The following is a 21,908-nucleotide window of genomic DNA, read 5'->3' on the forward strand; positions in this document are numbered from 1 at the left end:
CAGAGCCTACTTTCAGCAGCTACCCAGGGGCAGTAAACCGTCCGATCCCACCGACCAAGACTATCTATAAAAACCCTGGACGTGACATCTTGTTGGTAAGGTAAGTTTTCGTAGTGACCAGTTGCCAGTTTTAGCAACTGTGACTGTGAGTGACCAGAGAGGCAGAGAAGTGGAGTCAGTCTCAGCTAAGCTAAGATAGCTAAGCTACCTCTCCTCTCTACCTCTCTCTAGTCTGATCTACCTCTCCTCTCTACCTCTCCTCTCTAGTCTGATCTACCTCTCCTCTCTACCTCTCTCTAGTCTGATCTACCTCTCCTCTCTACCTCTCTCTAGTCTGATGTACCTCTCCTCTCTACCTCTCTCTAGTCTGATGTACCTCTCCTCTCTACCTCTCTCTAGTCTGATCTACCTCTCCTCTCTACCTCTCTCTAGTCTGATGTACCTCTCCTCTCTACCTCTCTCTAGTCTGATGTACCTCTCCTCTCTACCTCTCTCTAGTCTGATGTACCTCTCCTCTCTACCTCTCTCTAGTCTGATCTACCTCTCCTCTCTACCTCTCTCTAGTCTGATGTACCTCTCCTCTCTACCTCTCTCTAGTCTGATGTACCTCTCCTCTCTACCTCTCTCTAGTCTGATCTACCTCTCCTCTCTACCTCTCTCTAGTCTGATCTACCTCTCCTCTCTAGTCTGATCTACCTCTCCTCTCTAGTCTGTACACACACTGATCACGAAGAGAGCCAACAGAAAGGGAGCTGTAAGGGTCCTGAAAGGGACCTGTCAGCTAGTCTTTACTATCTTCAAAGAGCCTTGTAGCTACTAGATAGGAGACTGCAGGTGGAGACTCGCCAACATTAGTGAGCTAAACATGGCTACGTGGTCGTTCATGGTACACAGGTCTTATCTATCAGATAAAACAGTATTTTTTGTTTATTCAGCATTTAACGGCCATTTGGTGGAAATCCTGATGGGCGTGGGACTCATTTCGACGTTCTGTGTTTTGATCCACATTCTCCAGCAGAGTTCACCATGACAGCTGTCACGGAATACCTCTCTGTCTTTGACTACCTCCTTCAAGATCCAGGACTCGACCTGCTGCGGGAAGTCACAGGTGTCCAGAGCCAGGAGCACGGCGACCCTCCCTCAAATACTCAAGGTGGGGTATCACTAAAAGAAGCCATGTGTGGCCTAGCTTGTCCATGTATGACGATAGATAATAATAATATAATGCCACGCCAATTTAGCTGACGCTTTTATCCAAAGCCACTTACATTGCAGTGAGTTATTCCCAACGGGAGTCGAACCGATAACCTACGTTTTATTTTTTGGGGGCGGGCGGGGGTGGGGGGGTATGTTTCAAAGCACATGTGAACATATATAGGAGAATAAATAAATAAACCTATACCTTTTTTAATACCTTTTTTTCAAACCAACCTTTCTTTCAACATACTAATACATTTAAAGACATATAAACAAAATCTAAAAACATAGAAACAAAACATGAGCAAAAGAGAAAATAAAATACAGACAAAAATAAAAGAAAAATAGAAATAAATAATACAAGTTAAATGCTTCCAGTTTCTACAGAGTCGGGGAAGGTCAAGGTCTCAGTGTAGGATAGGATAGGGTCCCATATGAGGTGAAATCTATCTATCAATTGAACCTCTTATAGAGTATTTAATTTTTTCTAAGTGGAGGAAAGACACCAAGTAACCTAAGCGTATGCTCTATCCAGAAACAGACTTACACAAGATGTCATGTGTACACAGGAGGAGTGAGTCTGTGCCCGGAGGAGATTGTCCCAGAGGAGATCCAGAGAGAGGGAGGAGCGACCAGGGAGGGAGGACCCGCCAGGGAGGTGTCCGTCTCAGACAGGATGGTCTGCTCCGCCTGCCAGTGCCCCTTCGACACCCGGGAAGATCAGGTGCATCAAGATTAGATTTTTTTTTACATTTATTTTTTTAGATTAGATTCAACTTTACTGTACAAGTACCAGACAACGAAATGCAGCTTATCATCTAACCAGAAGTGCAAATAGTAATATAAAACATGATAGTGATAAGTGTAATAAGGTGATAAAGTACAGTATGGCAAGTACGTTAGTTAGAGGTATATACAGTTATGAGCTATGTACAGTTAAGGTAGCTATGTACAGTTAAGGTAGCAATGTACAGCATGGTGTATACACACATGTATAAATTAGAGGCTATATAATCTATGTCATGTGCAAAGGAAGTATTAGCAAACAGCAGTAGTGCAAAGGCTAAAATAGTTGTCCACAGTGATTGGGGGGTACTGAGAGTCAGTGTACCACATGTTGAGGGGTTGTTCAACAGAGTGTGTGTGTGTGTGGGGGAGGGGGGGGGGGGAGACATCAACTGACTGGCAACTCCTTGTCCATGGCTCAATAAAATCAAAATCAAATCCATTTGTAATGGTCTTTTACACAATATACAGGGGGTCAGTTGAGGGGGTAATAGGACTATAAATACACTTACGTATGAATATATATAATAATTATATTAAAGTGATCAAAGTGAATAGAGTGTAAATGTTGTCATGTCACTCTCAGATGGAACACTACAAGCTTGACTGGCATCGTTTCAACCTGAGGCAAAGGATTGTGGGACAGGCGCCCGTCACCATGGACGAGTTTGAGAGGAAGACTGGTCTAGGTGAGTAGTGACCTGAAGCCTCAGTTAGGCAGTTAACAGAAGAGAGGTCTGAAAAGCAATATAAACCTTGACTTGTGTGTTAGCTGTTATACAAGACTCTATATCTAAGAAACAGCCTTTTCTCTCATTCTGCTCTGCTCGCAGGAGACATGTCCAGCATCTCAGGGACAGACTCTGACTCAGAAGACAGCGATTCGGACAGCGACCGGGCGGTGAACAGCAACGGCATGGCGCCTGCGGAGAGCGAGAGCTCCCTGGAGCCTGAGGCCTCTGCTAGACTCTCCAGCAGGGTGGTGTTCCAGAACGCCCAGGGCCAGTATCTCTCTGTGTACCGCTGTGTCCTTCGAAGCAAGGTGAGCTTAGCCCCTCACTGCAAAAAGTAAATCGAAGTAAGATTAAATATCTTAAATCAAGGCAATATATGCTTGTTTTTTTTGTCTTACTGCACTACTGCGCTGCAAAAAAAAAAAAAGAAGATATCTTTTACTTGTTTTAAGAACATCTCGGAAGTGAAATTGTTCTGTTCTGTTGGCAGATAATTATGCTAATTGTAAGTAATATTTCCCCCATTTTATTGCTTTTTCCCCCTTGTTTTTTAGAGCTTAATTCGCCTCTTAATAGACCCCCCCCCCCCAAGCGGGAATGATTTCAGAATAATGTGTCAGTTATATTCCTGCATGCCAATGTTTAATCTCACCTTGTTGCGTTCCAGTCTGACACTGAGGAGGGGGACGTGGTGGCGTCTCTGCGGGACATCAGCCTCAAGTCCGTCTGGGTGGTCCTGATGACCGGGGGCGGACACTTCGCTGGGGCCGTGTTTCAAGGGTCAGTGGTTGATCTCCAATCAGTGTGACAGCAGCTGGTGAAAGTTGGAACAAGTTGGCAACCAATCTAAATGTTCTGAGACTTTCATTCAGGAAAATGTAAATAAATGTCAACGTTGTTGAAAATCAACGACAAACTCGCTAGAGTAGTGGGGATTACTCACTGAACATTTGGTTGGCTGCCGACTTGTTCCCGCTTTCACCAGCTGCTGTCGCATATTTCAAGATCACTACCTGTATCTCACTGTTCAACTGTATTTATGCTGATTGTGATGATGATGATGATGATGATGATGATGGTGGTTGTATGACAGGAGAGAGGTTCTGCAGCACAAGACGTTCCATCGGTACACGGTGCGGGCCAAGCGGGGCACGGCCCAGGGTCTCAAGGACTCCCAGAACAGAAGCCACGCCCCCAAATCAGCCGGCGCCGCCTTGAGGCGGTACAACGAGGCCGCCCTCGTCAAGGCAAGAAACACAACACACACTAGTAACACACACACAACACACACACACACAGACACACACACACACACACACACACACACACACACACACACCTCTAACAACACACATCTGTAACAACACGCACACACACACACACACACACATACCTGTAACAACACACACACACACACACACACACACCTGTAACAACACACACACCTCTAACAACACACATCTGTAACAACACACACACACACACACACACACACCTGTAACAACACACACACACACCTGTAACAACACACAGCTCTAAGTATTCCCTCTCAAACACACACATGAATAACTGACTCAGTTTGGTGTACGGAACTTGTTGTTCTTACGGAAGGTTTTACTTCTGACGTGATCTGACTGTATTGAATGTACTTCTTTCCACACCGTTTCCTAAATTACTTAAATGAAATAATAAATAAATGGTAAATGGACTGACTTATATAGCGCCTTATTCCAAAGCGCTTTCCAACAGCCTCTCATTCACCCCATTCACACACACATACACACACCAGTGGCGGCAAGCTACCATGCAAGGCCCGGCCGGCCCGCTCATTGGGAGCAATTTGGGGTTAAGTGTCTTGCCCAAGGACACTTCGACATGTGGCCAACCGGGGTTCAAATCGCCGATCTGCCGACCTTGCGATCATTAGACGCCGGCTCTACCTCCTGAGCCACAGCCGCCCCCAAAATGTATACTTACAGTCCCTCTGTCTGTCTCAAGTGTTTGTCCCCGGGTTTCGGCTGTTGCAGGAGATCCAGGACCTGCTGGAGAGCTGGTCTGAACACCTGAAGGAAGCGGGAGCGATATTCCTGCGCGCCCCCAGCTACAATAAAAACATCTTCTACGGGGGCCGGACGGCGGCGCTGGACAAGAAGGACCACCGCGTCCGCACGCTGCCTTTCCCCACCCGCAGGGCCACCTTCAGAGAGGTGAAGAGAGCCCACGGCATGCTGTCCTCTCTCCACCTGTACGGTACGACCATAGGAATACTCTTATACTCCTCTGTACCTGTGTGTGTGTGGTAGGGGGGTGTAGGGTGTGTGTGTGTGTGTGTGTGTCTGTGTGTGGTGGGGGTGTGTGTGGTGGGGGTGTGTGTGTGGTGGGGGTGTATGAGTGGTGGGGGTGTGTGTGTATGTGTGTGGTGGGGGTGTGTAGGGTGTGTGTGTGTGGTGGGGCTGTGTGTGTGGTGTGTGTGTGTGTGGGGGGTTATTAGAGGAGCGGTAACAAGTGCATTAACTAAGCGTTTGAACATTAGTTACATTTCGGCTGTCATATGCCATTAAAGGGGTGAAATGCAACAGGAAATATGTCCAAATGTGAGACTATCATTCACAAATCAGCGATCAGAGATGTGTTTCAAATCACCCTTAAAACATGTACAGCTAAATAAACAGGATTTTACATCTTGTTCTGGAGTGGAAATGTGAATCGCGCTCCGATGGTGTATTTCTATGGTTAGGTCGGCATAGACACACACAGCAATGCTTGTTATAAAGAAAAGTTCTATTATACATTGAAATTACATTAAACTAAGATAATACGATGTTATCATAATTTTTCAAATCTTTATTAACGAAGAAAAAGTAATTACATTTGTGGTTGTTTTCCATATTGCCTAGAGCAGGGGTTTTCAAAGTGTGAGGCGCGCCTCCCCAGGGGGGGTGCCAGAGAGCTTCAAGGGAGGCGCGGAGCTTGTGTAAAATAACATTTGGTTTAATGTTTTTGAATGAAATTTGATTTTTTTTTATAGACAAAGAAAATGTAAAGAAATAATGGGAGAGATGTATGCTAAATTTGAGGACATTGCAGGCTGTATTGTGTTAAGCTATAAATGAAATAAATGTAGCCCTGCTTTATAGTTAGTCACGCGCCAAAACGTCTGTTAGCAACGGATGTCTGGCTAGCAACGGATGTGAGAGAGAGTGTGAAAGAGTGTGAGAAACAACTAATTTAAATGCCACAACCTGAGCCTTCTGGCAGCAAACCAAAAACATAGGAAATACGATGAAGCCTATATCAATGAAGCTGGGCCGGGTGTGTTGGTGGTGGGGCGGGCTGGGTGCGTGGGGCGGCGGGGGCTCCCTGTGGGGGGGTGTGGAGGCCCACCGCTGGGTACTGATAGGCAAACTGGCTAGTAATCGCTCTATTGGTAGAGGGCTGCAAGGGAATTTTTCCTGGCTACATAGTGTACAGGTTTTTACTTTTGCCTGCTCGCGGCTCTGTCAGTATTGATTGATTGATTGATTGACTGATTGACTGAACATTTTCATTGTGTGAAGCGCATTGAGTTGCATCTTGTAAGAAATGCGCTATACAAATAACATTTGATTTGATTTGATTTGATCAATTTAGGATTTACCTGGGTTCAAACGACTACCCACGACCGCAATATCTCATTTGCAAAGAGGTGCTGGCTAATGACAGCATGAGACCTGCAAAACTTTGCCGCCATCTAGAAACTAAGCACAACAAGCTAGCATCCAAACCACCAGAGTTTTTCCAAAGGAAACTCCAAGCGTTACTAGGAGAAAAGCGTGTCATTCAACAATTCAGTCAAACTAATGTCAAGGCTACTGAGGCATCATATCGGGTGGCATTACGCATTGCAGGTAAGCCGCACACTATTGGGGAAACCTTAGTGCTGCCAGCTGCCAAGGAAATGTGTGTGAGAAAATAATGATGGGAGAGACAGCAGCGGCTAAACTATCCCCTGGCAGACAGTGTGTATGTCACAGTTCTCTTAGGGGAGGCTCACTGTCTTGAACTTTGAAAACCCCTGGCCTAGAGCGATAGATTTCTGTAGATGATTCGCAAGGCATTGTGGAACGTAGGGCCATGGCTCTAACCTAGTCTGGTCGTGAAAAATCTTGAAACGGAGCCCTGAAAAGCTCTACCACTTCGCACTACCCTACATAAAAACAAGAATTGGGACACCTCTACCCTACATGTGAACGCGAAAAACAGAGCCGTAGGGGTGAAAACGGAGCCGTAGGGGTGAATTGGAATTGGGCCTAATTCTTCCTTCTTTTAGCGTTGTAACTGCCAATGGCCTCTGGCCCTAGCATCTTATGATGATGACTGACACATAGATGATTCACTTACTTAGACAAATGTATTTGTTTTAAATCGCTTTGGATAAAGGCATCTGCTAAATGAATCCAAAAATGTAATGTCCTCGGAGCAAACCATCTGTTGTTTTGGGTGATAGGCAATGAATTTACAACAGGGTAGGTGTATGTTTAGACCAAACAAAACCACGTTTGGAGGCCGAATGGGGACTGACTCATGTCCCCAGAGACATGTTATAGGAGACCCTAAGGCACAATCAAAGGGGTTGAAATTAATTCTTTAACATACTGTATTTGTTTTGATTGAGTCGACTGTTGCCATATGATTTATGTAGGGGCGGCAGGTAGCCTAGAGTTTAGAGAGGCCGGCTAGCAATCGCAAGGTCGCTGGTTCGATCCTCGCCTCAGGAGGGAGCTGGTGACTGGAGCTGGTGACACTGCTGTTGTGTCCTTGAGCAAGGCACTTAACCCGTAATTGCTCCAGGGGCACTGACTATGGCTGACCCTGTGCCTAGAGCTAAAAATAAATTTCTTTGTACAAAAAGGTTGAATCTAATTGGAAATCTTCTACCGACTCACAGGGAAAGACGTGGACGTGTCGGACATCTTCAGTCCTAAGAAAGTGTGGAAGAAGAAGGCACCGAAGGTGGCGACCCAGCCCAGCCCAGACCCAGGCCCAGGCCCAGCCGGTGAGTTCAGGGGGAGGGGGAGGGGTAGGGGGAGGTTGTCAGCACAACCCAGCCCAGCCCAGACCCAGGCCTGGCCGTTGAGTCCAGGGTGAGGGTGAGGGTGAGGGTGAGGGTGAGGGTGAGGGTGTCAGCACAGCCCAGCCCAGCCCAGACCCAGGCCTGGCCGGTGAGTCCAGAGGGAGGTGGGGGGGGGGGGGGCGGGGGAGGGTGAGGATGTGGGGGAAGGTAGCAGCACACAGAGCAGCACACAGAACTGGCCTCGCTGGCCGGCCTCTCTAACCTCTCATGGTACTCTGGTAGGGGCGAGGAGTGACGGGAGCTCCGGAGAGGAGGGGTCTGTAACCCTGGAGATGGTGGAGGTGACGCTGGGGACCCTGGACCTACGAGAGTACGAGGTCCAACACACCAGGAAGAGACGTCGCAGGAGGAAGGAGGGCCGCAGGGCAGAGGGTGAGGATGGAGGGGAGGGGGTAGGGGAGGGTGAGGATGGAGGGGAGGGCGAGGGTGTGGGAGAGGGTGAGGGCATGGGAGAGAGGGAGGGTGTGGGGGGTCTGGGTGAGGGGAAGGGTGTGTGTGTGTGGGTGAGGATGGAGGGGAGGGTGAGGGTGAGGGGCAGGGGGAATAGAAGCATTCTATTTCTATCGTCTTAATGTCTGTAAAGGACTGTCTTGTGTAAATGTACTCTTTGTTTCAACCAGTGTTGTGTTGATACAGAATTTGTATCACTGTATTTAATGCATACAAGTGGTATTACAAGTAAAAAAGTATTTGGTTGTTTCTGTGTGTCTGTATTCAGGTGGGAGTCAGAAGGAGGCTGATGAGCAGGAGGCACCATCAGAGGCTCCGCCTCCACAGGAAGTGGACAGCGAGGAGAGGCCAGGGAAGGGCAAGGGGAAGAGGAAACCCCAGAGCAAGAAGACTCAGCCTGAGGAAGGTGTGAGACCCTAACCCTAGCACACGCTAACATGGCACATGCTAACACAGCTAATGCTAACACGGCACACCGCTAACATAACACACGCTAACACGGTACATGCTGACATGGCACACGCTAACATGGCACACGCTAACATTGCACGTGCTAACATTGCACACGCTAACATGGTACATGCTAACATAACACATGCTAACATTACTAATGCTAACAGGGTATTGTGGATGCAGTGGGGGACTGCTAACCGACTGCTTGCTCTCTGCATCTCCTCAGAGGTGGACGAGGCGTGGGAGTACGGCCTGAGGGACGCGCTCTTCACAGCCTGTAAGACCGGGGACCTGGCCTCCCTGCAGGGCCTCCTGCAGCCGCCCGGGGAGACGCCAGACCAGGATGGAGAAAGGAACCAGGACAACCAGGAGGTCCAGGAGAACCAGGAGAACAAGGAGAGCTGCCCCTCACAGGACCGTGCAGGCCTGGGTGCCCTAGCTCCACCCCTGGATGCCCTAGCTCCACCCCTGGATGCCCTAGCTCCACCCCTGGATGCCCTAGCTCCACCCCTGGATGCCCTAGCTCCACCCCTGGGTGCCCTAGCTCCACCCCTGGATGCCCTAGCCCCACCCCTGGGTGCCCTAGCCCCACCCCTGGGTGCCCGAGCTCCACCCCTGGACGCCCTAGCTCCACCCCTGGGACCTCTAGCTCCACCCCTGGATGCCCTAGCTCCACCCCTGGACGCCCTAGCTCCACCCCTGGGACCCCTAGCTCCACCCCTGGATGCCCTAGCTCCGCCCCCGGGGGCCCTAGCTCCACCCCTGGGTTCCCTGGCCCTGGACACCTCTAAAGCCCTCCACCCGCTGCACCTCCTCAACAAGCCCATCGACTCCTCTGGCTTCACCCTGCTCCACGTGGCCTCTGCTGCTGGACAGAAGGGCGTGGTCTGGTTCCTGATGGGCGTGGGCTGTGACCCTGCCTGCAGGTACACACACACCAGCTACGTAGAACCTAACGTTGAACCTGACACAAATCACATGATGCTTAGGTGCAGTGTTAATTTTGGCAGGCGATTTTACCTTTAGTCTTAAGTCTTTAGACGAAGATGCACATTTGTTTTGTAATCACTTTTAGTCATTTTGATCCTTCTTATTTTTAGTCTCCTTTTAGTTGACAAAAACCGAAAACATTTTAGTCTAGGCTTAGTCATCGCCGAAATGTAAAATAGCCTGTCAAAATGAACACTGCTTAGGTGTCTGGTCCAAAACCACACGCAGAGATGCAATAAGGTCTGCTGACTTTAACGCTCTCTCTATCACCTGTTGTTGTCTGTCTGGATCCAAGGTACAGTCGATCTTCTTCCATCTTCAAGAAGCGTTATGATAAACAGACAACGGACGTTTTAAGCATTAACTCATTCAGTGTTATTAAAGTCATTATAACATTATAGTTATTATATTAAAGTCACCTGAATTGTCGACATTCTAGAGGGCTACGGGTGACTTTATTCACCATAAACGAATAAATTAATGATGATGCTTTATTTTGTAGCCAATCAGAATGTTGTTGCTATGTAAACGCCACACAGAACACTTGGCACTCTAGGTGGCAGGTGTTGCGGAATGTTTTGGCAGTTGGTGATTTAAACCCTATTTGTTTTGGCAGTTGGTGGGTTACCATGGATATGTGTTGGTGGCAGTTGGTGGGTGAGGCTGATGGTTGTTTTGGTTGTGTGAGCAGGGATAAGAAAGGCCAGACACCCTATGGCGTGGCGCCTGAGAAAGACACCAGGAACACCTTCAGGAAGTACATGGCGGAGAACCCTGACCAGTACGACTACAGCAAGGCTCAGGTCCGCTGCTACCGCCACTGCGCTTTCTCCACACACACACACACACACACACACACACACACACACACACACACAATGGGATAGTGTTGGCCTAGGGGATAGTGGCACTTAAGGCACTCAGACATAAATTACTCCAAGGAGACTGTCCCTGTAATCTCTAATTGTAAGACGCTTTGGATAAAAAAAGTGCCTGCTAAATGGTAAAAAAAAAAAAGGAAAACAATGCAGAATGCACAACCTATTTTGGGAACCTGACTTTATGAATCTCCGTTGAAATATTGCGTGTGTTCCAGGTCCCTGCGCCGCTAACCGCAGAGCTGGAGTCCAAGAAGACGGAGAAGAAGAAGACGCAGAAAGCAGCGAAGAAACAGAGGGAGAAAGGGCAGAAAGAAGAGAGGAAGAAACTGGAGTTGGAGGTGGAGGAGAAGAAAAGATTTGCATCTCTAACTGACCGGGAGAAGGTATCAAAATATATGACTAGTATTATGAACAAAGGATTTAGGGCCGGTTTCACAGACGAGGCTTAATTAAGCCTGGTGCTGGACTTAATCACACTTTCAGTGTAAACATTTCCATTGAAGATGCTTTTCTTCCCTAGGATTAGTCTTAAGTCTTGTCTGTGAAACCGGCCCTTAGTGTGTTGTTTCAACATGAGATGAGTGTGAGTCTGGGTTGAGTGTGACACCTGACCGTCTCTTCTGTTGGGACACAGAGGGCGTTGGCGGCAGAGAAGAGGCTGGCGGCACAGAAGTCGATGACAGGGGACGTCCTGTCAAACACACCGTAAACGTCCAATACTTCCTTTTTAACACAAATACTTGGACACGAAAAGTTGGTCAATGAAGGAACTCTGTCTGCGTTAACAGTGGTTAACCCCCGCCCCCCCCTCCTCTCTCCCTCTCTCTCTCTCCCCCCCCCCCTCCTCTCTCTCTCTCTCCTCTCTCTCTCTCTCCCTCCCTCCCTCCCTCCCTCCCTCCCTCCCTCCCTCTCTCTCTCTCTCCCAGACGGTGCTGGCAGTGTGGGGAGTCTCTGGTCGGTAAAGTCCCGTTTCAGTACCTGGACTTTTCCTTCTGCACGCCTCGCTGTGTCCAAGCCCACCGCAAGGCCCAGGCCCCTCCCCCCAGGACCTGACAGGCCCACCGCAAGGCCCAGGCCCCTCCCCCCAGGACCTGACAGGCCCACTGCACGGCCCAGGCCCCTCCCCCCAGGACCTGACAGGCCCACCGCAAGGCCCAGGCCCCTCCCCCCAGGACCTGGCAGGCCCACCGCAAGGCCCAGGCCCCTCCCCCCCAGGACCTGACAGCTAACCACGATGGGACAGACTCACGCAAGAGAAGCTGAAGCTAACTGTAGCTAAATATACCTTGACGCTAACTGTAGCTAAAGATACCTTGAAGCTAACTGTAGCTAAAGATACCTTGAAGCAAACTGGAGCTAAAGATACCTCGGCTCAAGGTCTTCTTAGGATGTGACTGTTTGGCTGGTGTCAAATGACAGGATGTGGCAGTGGCAAATATAATTGAAATGGTATACAATGCATATCATAATGTGTGATGATGAGGAATATATGCACAATGTATTTCTTAAGAAATTCATTTATTGAAATGAATTGTAAATGAGTGCAAAACATCATATATTTACAGTATCTGTAAAGCATTCTGAGGCAACAGAAGCACAGCAAATGTTATTAAATCAAGTCAAAACAGTGACCATAATACTCTGTACTCGTTCATTCATCCCTTCCTGAGCTGGAACTGAAAAACCAAACCTTCAATGTATCTTTTAAACACGTTACAAGATATTTGCTGACTGCAGATTACTGTACTATTTGGATGCAATTGTGTGGAAAGTAAAGACACCAAAAAGTCTGGTTTTAGCAGTTGTGACATGCGATATACTGACTAAGATGCTCTGATCAGGGTTCCCACGCTGGTCTTAAAAAGCCTTAAAGTCTAAAATCCAGCAATGCGATTTATAAGGCCTAAAAAGGTCTCACATTTCAGTTATTAGGACTACAAAATTAGGTGCTAGGTATTATAAATGAGATTAGCTTGTCCTGCAAGTAAATCAGTCCGACCACATCTATTTACGCGGAAATGAAAATGTACTTTTGAGTAATTATGGGACTTGTTTATTTTATATTAATTATCCTTCAGACTTTTTTGTCTGTATGGCAGTGAAATCCCTAATTTCATCACCTCGAGGATGACAAAAAGCTATCATATGGTGTCGCGAATAGGTCAAAAATTCCATCCAAAGAGGTCTAAAAAAGGTCTTAAATTTTACTTGTTGAAACTTGTAGGAACCCTGTCTGATAACTAACTGAATAAAATGTTATCAAGAATTGATATTCTTGTGATTCGTTGAATGATTAAAAACATGATTTTGAGAGAGTGAGGCTGGTGGAGGTAGAAATCGGAGGACCGGCTCATTGTAATGAATGGAATCAGGAATGTGTTTGATACCAACAATGATTTGATAAACCCCCCCGATTCCTGTCTCCAATAGATGAAGCATTAGGTGATACAGCAGCAATGTTAACAGAGAGCACTCTGAGAGAGAGGCACGGGGTGTGTTCATGAGACTGCGCCTTCATCGTAGATATACAAGTGACCGAACATCTGTTCTACACATTTCTATCTGACTGTTCAGTAACGTTGCACCCTCCTCAACACACCCCTGTCTGTCTGTCTCAGAGTCGTTGGGTGCGTTCGTAAATACGCTCTGGAAATCTGCTGTTTCAACTGAAATCAGTTAATTTCCGAACCGTCAGAGAGCACCCCCTGGTTGCGCCCCGGTGCCCTCAGAGTGTATTTACGAACACGCCCGTTGTCATCGTCTGTCATGACTGGTCTGAGGTGTTGTTGAGCTGGGCCCGGTCCATGAAGAACACCTGTGTGTGTGGGGGGGCGCGCTCCAGCTCCAGCACAGTGATGTTGTTTGGCCGGGTGGTGCTGAGCAGGGGGCCGGGGACGTACATGGTCTGCTGGGGGCCTCTGGCGGGCCAGTACCGACCCAGGTTCACACCGTTGATCCACACCTGACCCTGGGAGGAAGAGGGGGAGGAGGAAGATGAGGAGAAGGAGTAGGCGCCATGAGGTTAATGGTGCATTCATGACATGTCGGAACTAGAACTTAAAAAAAAGAAAAGAAAAAAGAAAGCATTGTAATTGCCACTGGCCCCTGGTCCTAGCATAGATTACTTTTTCTTACAATGATGACTGATGTATAGATGATTCAAATACATTTGGTCTAAGTCGCTTTGGATAAAAGCGTCTGTTAAATGGTTGACATGTAAATGGTAAACGCTGTCCAGGACTCACCTTGGTCCAGCCGTTCAGCTTGAGGAAGGTGTCCCAGGCCAGGCCATTGGGCTGCAGGGTGCCCATGTAGAACACCGGCCCAGTTGAGGGCTCTCTCTGTGGGCCTGGAGGGGCGTCTCTCAGGCCTGAATGAGGCCATCCACCCGCGATGGTCACGTCGATGTCCAGGGGGTAGATCTGCCAGTCGGTCAGCACGTCTTTACCAAGGATCAGGTTGCTCAAGAGGCCCTGAAGCACAGGAAATCACAGTTACTTTTGTTACAATGTACAGTATTATTTCTCCTGTATATTTGTCTGTCTGACATTGGAATCTATTTGTGTGGGTTTCAAGGTTTTTTTCTTCTGCGAGCACAAAATGACAGAATAATAATGAAGTGTGTCTTTCTTCTAATAACGAAGCCACCCAGTAAACAAAGAGTCCAAAAAACATCGTCAGGGAAGCCGGAATGTGGGTTCAGATGACGTCTTTCTAGGACGTCCAGGTGACGTCTTTAGGACGTCTTACGGACTACAGAATCGTCTTCATCTGGACGTCCTAGAAAGACGTAATCTGAACCCACATTCCGGCTTCCCTGAGGACGTCTTTTGGACTCTTTGTTTACTGGGCAGTTGGACTTGCCTTGTAGTCGTTGATCTTACTGCCAAAGTTGACCCGGCCCATGTTCTCCAGGAGGAGGTCCAGAGTGTCTCCCCTCTGCCCAGTGATGTTCATCACCAGAGCGGTGTCCCTCTCCAGCAGTCCCTGGAACACCTGACCACACACACTCAGAGTCAACACAACCACACACACTCAGAGTCAACACAACCACACACACTCAGAGTCAACACAACCACACACACTCAGAGTCAACACAACCACACACACTCAGTGTGCGTGGATCAGATCATAGTTCAGAATGACAGATCAGAATAATGTTGTATTGGGGCGCTTGGTGGCGTTGCACACTAAGTGTCAGCCCTGTAATTGCAGGGTCCCCGGGTTCGATTCTGGCCGTCGACATATCCTGCATCCCTCCTCTCTCACTCTTCCTTCCTGTCAATCTCTACTGTCTCTATCCCATTAATGCAGAAATGCCCTAAATACATATATAAAGACATATCTAAAAATAATAATAATGTTGTATTATTGAATACTGGACCTACCCCGTTGACGGACGCGTACGCGCGATCATGGACGCCATTCAGAGGAGAGATGAGGGGTGTGGCCTCTGGGAGATCTCTGGGTAGTGTAGTCCGGTACAGCATATACCCATAGTACTACACACAATACACAATATATATACCCATAGTACTACACACAATACACTATATACCCATAGTACTACACACAATACACTATATACCCATAGTACTACACACAATACACTATATACCCATAGTACTACACACAATACACAATATATATATATATATATATATATATATCCATAGTACTACACACAATAAACAATATATATACACATAGTACTACACACAACACACAATATATATACCCATACTACTACACACAATACACAATATGTGACACGGCCTAGTGTTTTGGTCCGCATTTCGGCATCCGATTTAATGTTCGGAAATGTTTGTTTTGTGAGCCTGCTAACAATGTAAAGTAGTGTTTACTTGGGGGGTAATCCTGGGGGGTATTCCATCAACGTCGCTAAAGGAAAACATTCCTAAACATCTTTAGCAACATTGATGGAATAGGGTTGCCAGGGTGTTGCTAGGGCGACAGGGTGTTGCTAGGGCGACAGGGTGTTGGGTGCCCAAGGCTCGTCGATGCATGATGGAAAACGAAGGCTATCCCAACAGCACATCAGGCAGGTGGTCATTATGTTCTGGCCCATCAGTGATACTGAACCTACTGTCAACACCAGGGCCCAGTTGTTCAAAACTTTTAATCTGGATCAGAATGATCCTGATTCTTTTTCTCTGATCCAGGATCAGATGGATCTGGCTGATTTCCCTAATACAACTCAAAATCAGCCAGATAGATCTGATATCCTGGATCAGAGATTAAAGGTTAAAGATTAAAGGTTTTGAATAACTGGACCCAGCAGAACATCAGTTGGCTCTCCTCCTACCTGCTTCATCTCCTCGAAGGACAGAGGGTACTGGCATACGACTGGCCCCTGGGGTGAGATGGTGTCCAGTACACTGCTGATGTTCCCCACCTGGAACACACAACAGCCTTATAGACACATAGCTCATAACAATCTGTGGTCCTCTGTGGCTCAGCTGGTAGAGCATGGCACTAACAACGCTTAGGTTGTGTGTTTGATTCCTGCTGGGACCATAGGCCGATATACTGAAAAATGTATGCACTCACTGCAATGTAAGTTGCTTTGGATAAAAGAGTCAGCTAAATGGCATATATTACAAGCTATGTCTGTATGAAAGTTGCTATACAAATAAAGTTATTATCATTGTGATTGTTAATATTATTATTATTATTATGATGTACTGGTGGAGCCAAGTCACTGTCAGTCCTATAAACACACCTTTCTCAGGGTCACAAAACCGTAGGCGTATTTGGGAGTGGCCGGGGGCATGGGACCCACGGGGACGTCTCTGAACTGTACAGGAACAGAAACACATACAGCTGTCAAGATAGCTTCACCAAAACGTGACGATAATCCACACAAACACTGTGTGAACTGTGGTACCTTCTTAATGACGTCCCTGATGGCCAGCAGCTTCTCAGTGGGGTCCCCTGCCTCAGACAGAGGGGCGCTGTAGTCGTAACTGGTCACCACCGACCGGTACCTCGTGTCATGGTCGGCTCCTGTACGGTCACATGACCAGACACAATAGGGATGAGCGATATCCGTCATTGGCATTAATGTGGATGATATCATCAATATAGCCATAATGCTAGAAGTATTCTGGCGATAGCGTGGACAGTAATGATTACAGGTCATTTTACCATTCCAGTAGCCGAAGTTTGTTCCTCCTTCAAACATGTACCTGTGGTGAGAGAAGAAGACATCTGCATTGGCGAGTAACCATGGAAACACATGACACTCACCGGCCACTTGGTTTAGGTACACCACAAGTACACGTGGAACCACACAGCCTTTCACTTAGCTTCAACGTTATGGGCCGGTTTCACAGACAACGCTTGATTCTAGTTCTGGATTAAATCACACCTTCAGGTCATGTTCTCACATGAAAGTCTGAATCATGACAGGGAGCAAGTGGATGAGATTGCAACATTGTTGCATAAATTATTTCTCTGATTTGCTCGAAAACAACAGACGTAATCAAGGTAGTTGATTGGTCAGAACATTTTTTAATTGCCTGTTTGTCCCGCTTTTATCCAGATCAACACGCATGCACTGTTGTTTTCCTATGGACAGCCTCGATGCGTTGTTTCTAATCGGAGCGAAACCACCCTTTTCAAGCGGAGCATGTGTTGGTTGTTTGCTCCGGGAGCGACTTTGAATGCGCGTTCTCACAGCTCCAAACGACGCAGAGCAAAGCGAATTTTATCCTAAACTCCGATTCCAAGTGAAGCAAATGTTCTAGTGAGAACACACCCTCAATGTAAAATCTCCATTATTATTAATAATAATAATAATAATAATAATACATTAGACTTATATAGTGCTTTTCTAGACACTCAAAGACGCTTTACAAACTGAAAAGATCAAGTAGTAATAATAAAAAGACACAAAAAATAAATAAAAGAAAGTATAGGGGCCTAATTAGGGAACTGCTGGGGACACATGGGAAGGGGAGGGGGAGAGGGTTAACTGGTGAAGGCAAGCTTGAAGAGGTGGGTTTTGAGGGCCTGTTTAAATGTTGGGAGGGTGTTGGCCTGTCTGATGTGGTTGGGGAGGGCGTTCCAGAGGGACGGGGCTGCGGCTGAAAAGGCCCTATCACCCCAGGTCCGGACCTTGGTCCTGGTGGTCGTGAGGGTGGTTTGGTCGTCAGACCTGAGGCAACGGGAGGGGGTGTGGAGGTGGACGAGGGCGGCAAGGTAGGAGGGGGACAGATTGTTGATGCTTTTCCATTGAAGGTGCTTTTTAGTCTAGGGTTAGGCTTAAGCCTGGTCAGTGAAACAAACCGGCCCTAGGTGTGTATATACATGTATGTTCGGTATGTAGATCTGAGCTTTAAAAACAGTGTCAAACGGCCATGAGGAATTGGTAGCACATGATAAAGAATGTTCAGTAAAGAAGTAAAAAAGTGCTTTCTAAAATATGGTTGTCATGGTCAAGCGGTGGCACATGTTTTTGCCTCACAACATACAGTATATATGTTTGTTTTAACATTTTCTGTGCAGCCAGAGGGGGGCAGCAGAGAGCAAAACTACATGTTTCACATTCTGCCAAATAAGAGCCCTTATTGTTAATTGCTGCATCTCACAGCCAACAACCCATCTCAATGTGTTTTATCCTGGTACGTTAATAGTCCTAATGTAATCATTAATTAATAATAATCAATCATTCATTAATTAATAATAACCAATCCTGAATTAATAAACGTTATTAATCAAAGGGGACATACATGTTTACGTTGGCGCCCATTGTCAGCATTTGTTGGAGCATCCTGCTGACCTTCTGAGTGTCCACCTTGGCGTGCACGTCCCCCCAGTGGTCCAGCCAGCCGGTGTAGAACTCTGAGTTCACCTGCAACACACCACCATCACCAGAACACTGGTGAGAACATTCTGAGAACATTGTCTCTTCTTCATTTCATCTTTCGCAGCAAAGACCTGGGAAAGAGTTGCAGGTGAGACGAGAGGGGAGGAAGAGGAGAGGAAGAGGAGAGGAAGAGGGGAGGAAGAGAGGAGCAAGAGAAGAGGAGAGGAGAGGGGAGGAGGAGGAGAGGAGAGGAAGAGGGGAGGAAGAGAGGAGCAAGAGAAGAGGAGAGGAGAGGAGAGGGGAGGAAGAGGAGAGGAAAGGGGAGGAAGAGGAGAGGAGAGGGGAGGAGAGGGGAGGAAGAGGAGAGGAAGAGGAGAGAAGAGGAGAGGAAGAGGAGAGGAGAGGAGAGGAGAGGAGAGGAGAGGAGAGGAGAGGGGAGGAGGACTGCTGGAGAATTAAGAAGAAACCTTTCATGTCAAATACCTGTATTAATAACACCTTAATACCCAGTTAATAACTAGTTAATAACTTAATTGACATGAACAGGACTCACCAGGGGGCCTCTTGGTTCGAATCTCCTTTGCCGTTGGAAGGCTTTAGATATGTCGGTGTCTGACAAACAACAAAAACAGGAAGTGTTTCAGGAACTGGAACATTGTCACAACTAAGTAAATAATTCCAGGGTGGTATTCCATCAACGTCGATTAAGGAAAAATCCAGGCTTATTTTTGCTACATTTTGCAAGACTTATCAAGAAATGCAGGCTTATTTATTTATTTATTTTAAATTTGTTTTTCAGATTTTATCCCTTTTTCACCCAATTTGGTAGCCAATTGAACCCAGCCTAGCATCCAATTATCCCCTGCCTATTGCGAGGGATCCGCCGCACGACCCCGTGGCCGGCAGTCCCAGAGGAGGCCGCCAGGCAGACTAGCTGACTGGCTCCTCGAGCCCAGCACCGTTATTCCGGCACCCCGGGGGCGCTGTTGCGCGACGGATCCTTGTCCGGAACTACTCCTATACCCCCCCTCGGGAGCGGCCGCCCAATATGCCGCTCCCCGTATGTGCCCTGGCCATATCCGGGTCTGGCGAGCCGGGATACGAACCCCGGCCCCGGTGGGCAGCATGCACTGGTGGCCAGTGCTTAGCCCGCTACACCACCGCGGGGCTGGCTTATTTTACAAGATTTATATATAAAAGATTTATATATTAAAAAAAAGACTGGATTTTCCTTTAGCGACGTTGATGGAATACACCCCAGGAGAGCCCTCTGTAAAACACACCCTACCCGTGCCGAAGTCGATGGTGGCGTAGAGGCCCTCCAACGTGCCGCACTTCATCTCCTTGTCCGTGTTCCCGTCCGTGGTGAAGAGCACTGTGTCCTCCCCCAGGAAGTACCGGAACAGCGTCCGCAGGTGACGCATGTAGTTGTAGTCGCAGGCGAAGTAGCTCCCGTACTCGTTCTCCACCTGGACCGTCACCCAAACATACATGATCATTTCATGAAGAATCAGAAAAATAATACCATGGCCTAGGGTGGTCCAGTGGTCTAGCACCATGGCCTAGGGTGGTCCAGTGGTCTAGCACCATGGCCTAGGGTGGTCCAGTGGTCTAGCACCATGTCCTAGGGTGGTCCAGTGGTCTAGCACCATGACCTAGGGTGGTCCAGTGGTCTAGCACCAAGGCCTGGGGTGGTCCAGTGGTCTAGCACCATGGCCTGGGGTGGTCCAATGGTCTAACACCATGGCCTAGGGTGGTCCAGTGGTCTAGCACCATGGCCTGGGGTGGTCCAGTGGTCTAACACCATGGCCTGGGGTGGTCCAGTGGTCTAACACCATGGCCTGGGGTGGTCCAGTGGTCTAGCACCATGGCCTAGGGTGGTCCAGTGGTCTAGCACCATGGCCTAGGGTGGTCCAGTGGTCTAGCACCATGTCCTAGGGTGGTCCAGTGGTCTAGCACCATGACCTAGGGTGGTCCAGTGGTCTAGCACCAAGGCCTGGGGTGGTCCAGTGGTCTAGCACCATGGCCTGGGGTGGTCCAATGGTCTAACACCATGGCCTAGGGTGGTCCAGTGGTCTAGCACCATGGCCTGGGGTGGTCCAGTGGTCTAACACCATGGCCTGGGGTGGTCCAGTGGTCTAACACCATGGCCTGGGGTGGTCCAGTGGTCTAGCACCATGGCCTAGGGTGGTCCAGTGGTCTAGCACCATGGCCTAGGGTGGTCCAGTGGTCTAGCACCATGGCCTGGGGTGGTCCAGTGGTCTAGCACCATGGCCTGGGGTGGTCCAGTGGTCTAGCACCAGTACCATGGCCTGGGGTGGTCCAGTGGTCTAGCACCATGGCCTGGGGTGGTCCAGTGGTCTAGCACCAGTACCATGGCCTGGGGTGGTCCAGTGGTCTAGCACCATGGCCTGGGGTGGTCCAGTGGTCTAGCACCATGTATACCTGTATGTACCTGTATACCTGTATGTGCCTGGGTGTACCTGTATGTACCTGGACACTGATGATGTTGCCTCCATTGGTGTACAACCAGGGCTTCATCTTGGGAAGCAGCACGGCCAGCCAGGTGCTGACAGCCTGGAGGTAATCTGAAACAGGAGAATAAATCAATAATATAATAGGATCAATAACTGCAATATGATCAATAACAAGGGGGGGGAGCCTAGAGGTTAGAGAGGCTGGCTAGCAATCGGACGGTCGTTGGTTCGATCCCTGCCTCAGGAGGGAGCTGCATGTGAGCTGGTGACTGGAGGGTTGCTGACATCGTATCTAAGGTTCTGCCATTGTCCCCTTGAACAAGGCACTTGCTCCAGGGGCGCTGACTATGGCTGACCGTGTGCCTAGAGCAAAAAATACATTTTGTTGTGCAATGACAAGAATGTTGAATCTAATCTAACGAATAACTACACTGTGGTCAATAACTGCATGTCAAGGATTTAATGTGTATTTCTGGTCAATTCATAACACCTACATCACATGGTGTGTGTGTGTGTGTATATATAACTTCAACTGTACCTGTGTCTGCTGAGCGAAGGATGATGTTGGGCTTCTGTAGTAGCCAAGCTGGTAAACCACCCTGGAAGGACAGACAGACAGGTCTGTGAGTGTGAGACAGACAGGTGACACATCAGTGAGTGTGAGACAGGTGACACGTATGTGAGAGTGACACAGACACACACACACACACACACACACGCACACACACACACGCACACATGCACACACACACACACACACACACACACACGCGCGAATGCGAACTTCGTAAGCCATTTCTCTTCCAGTAACGGAGCAGCTGGCTAGTAAGAGAACGTGTTTAGAAAGTGTCTTTTTTTTTTTCCATAGAAAATTGTGTTTATTTATTTATTTATATTATTATATTATGCCAAAGTCAGACTGGAGATGATGCTTCTGGATTCAAACGATTCATTTGTAGCCCAAGCTGCCCCCATCCTGGCCACTGGGAGGAAGTG

The 21,908-nt window shown here is 48.0% G+C and overlaps 2 protein-coding genes across 2 annotated transcripts in view; one reads left to right on the forward strand and one right to left on the reverse strand.

The window, feature by feature from the left end:
• Positions 1 to 1,025: 1,025 nt before the first annotated feature.
• Positions 1,026 to 11,672, forward strand: ankzf1 (ankyrin repeat and zinc finger peptidyl tRNA hydrolase 1). The gene is made up of 15 exons (XM_080536865.1): positions 1,026 to 1,153; positions 1,767 to 1,921; positions 2,570 to 2,672; positions 2,817 to 3,025; positions 3,385 to 3,497; positions 3,811 to 3,964; positions 4,745 to 4,967; positions 7,645 to 7,752; positions 8,053 to 8,202; positions 8,549 to 8,686; positions 8,960 to 9,659; positions 10,415 to 10,526; positions 10,820 to 10,987; positions 11,239 to 11,309; positions 11,531 to 11,672. The coding sequence occupies exons 1-15, from the start codon at positions 1,027 to 1,029 to the stop codon at positions 11,655 to 11,657; spliced, it is 2,658 nt and encodes an 885-aa protein (XP_080392991.1). The 5' UTR covers position 1,026; the 3' UTR covers positions 11,658 to 11,672.
• A 1,644-nt stretch (positions 11,673 to 13,316) lies between these two features.
• Positions 13,317 to 21,908, reverse strand: part of glb1l (galactosidase, beta 1-like) — a 12,798-nt gene continuing 4,206 nt past the window's right edge. Inside the window, exons 4-16 of the mRNA XM_080535450.1 lie at positions 21,451 to 21,511; positions 20,929 to 21,023; positions 19,724 to 19,904; positions 18,989 to 19,047; positions 18,359 to 18,480; positions 16,773 to 16,813; positions 16,513 to 16,631; positions 16,348 to 16,422; positions 15,931 to 16,020; positions 14,993 to 15,106; positions 14,469 to 14,600; positions 13,850 to 14,077; positions 13,317 to 13,572 (exon numbers count right to left, since the gene is read on the reverse strand). Coding sequence (XP_080391576.1) covers positions 13,369 to 13,572; positions 13,850 to 14,077; positions 14,469 to 14,600; positions 14,993 to 15,106; positions 15,931 to 16,020; positions 16,348 to 16,422; positions 16,513 to 16,631; positions 16,773 to 16,813; positions 18,359 to 18,480; positions 18,989 to 19,047; positions 19,724 to 19,904; positions 20,929 to 21,023; positions 21,451 to 21,511 — 1,521 coding nt within the window. The 3' untranslated portion in view covers positions 13,317 to 13,368. The remainder of the gene's footprint in view (positions 13,573 to 13,849; positions 14,078 to 14,468; positions 14,601 to 14,992; positions 15,107 to 15,930; positions 16,021 to 16,347; positions 16,423 to 16,512; positions 16,632 to 16,772; positions 16,814 to 18,358; positions 18,481 to 18,988; positions 19,048 to 19,723; positions 19,905 to 20,928; positions 21,024 to 21,450; positions 21,512 to 21,908) is intronic.

Source organism: Nansenia antarctica, assembly GCF_963989245.1.
Source record: "Nansenia antarctica genome assembly, chromosome: 7".
NCBI lineage: Eukaryota > Metazoa > Chordata > Actinopteri > Argentiniformes > Microstomatidae > Nansenia > Nansenia antarctica.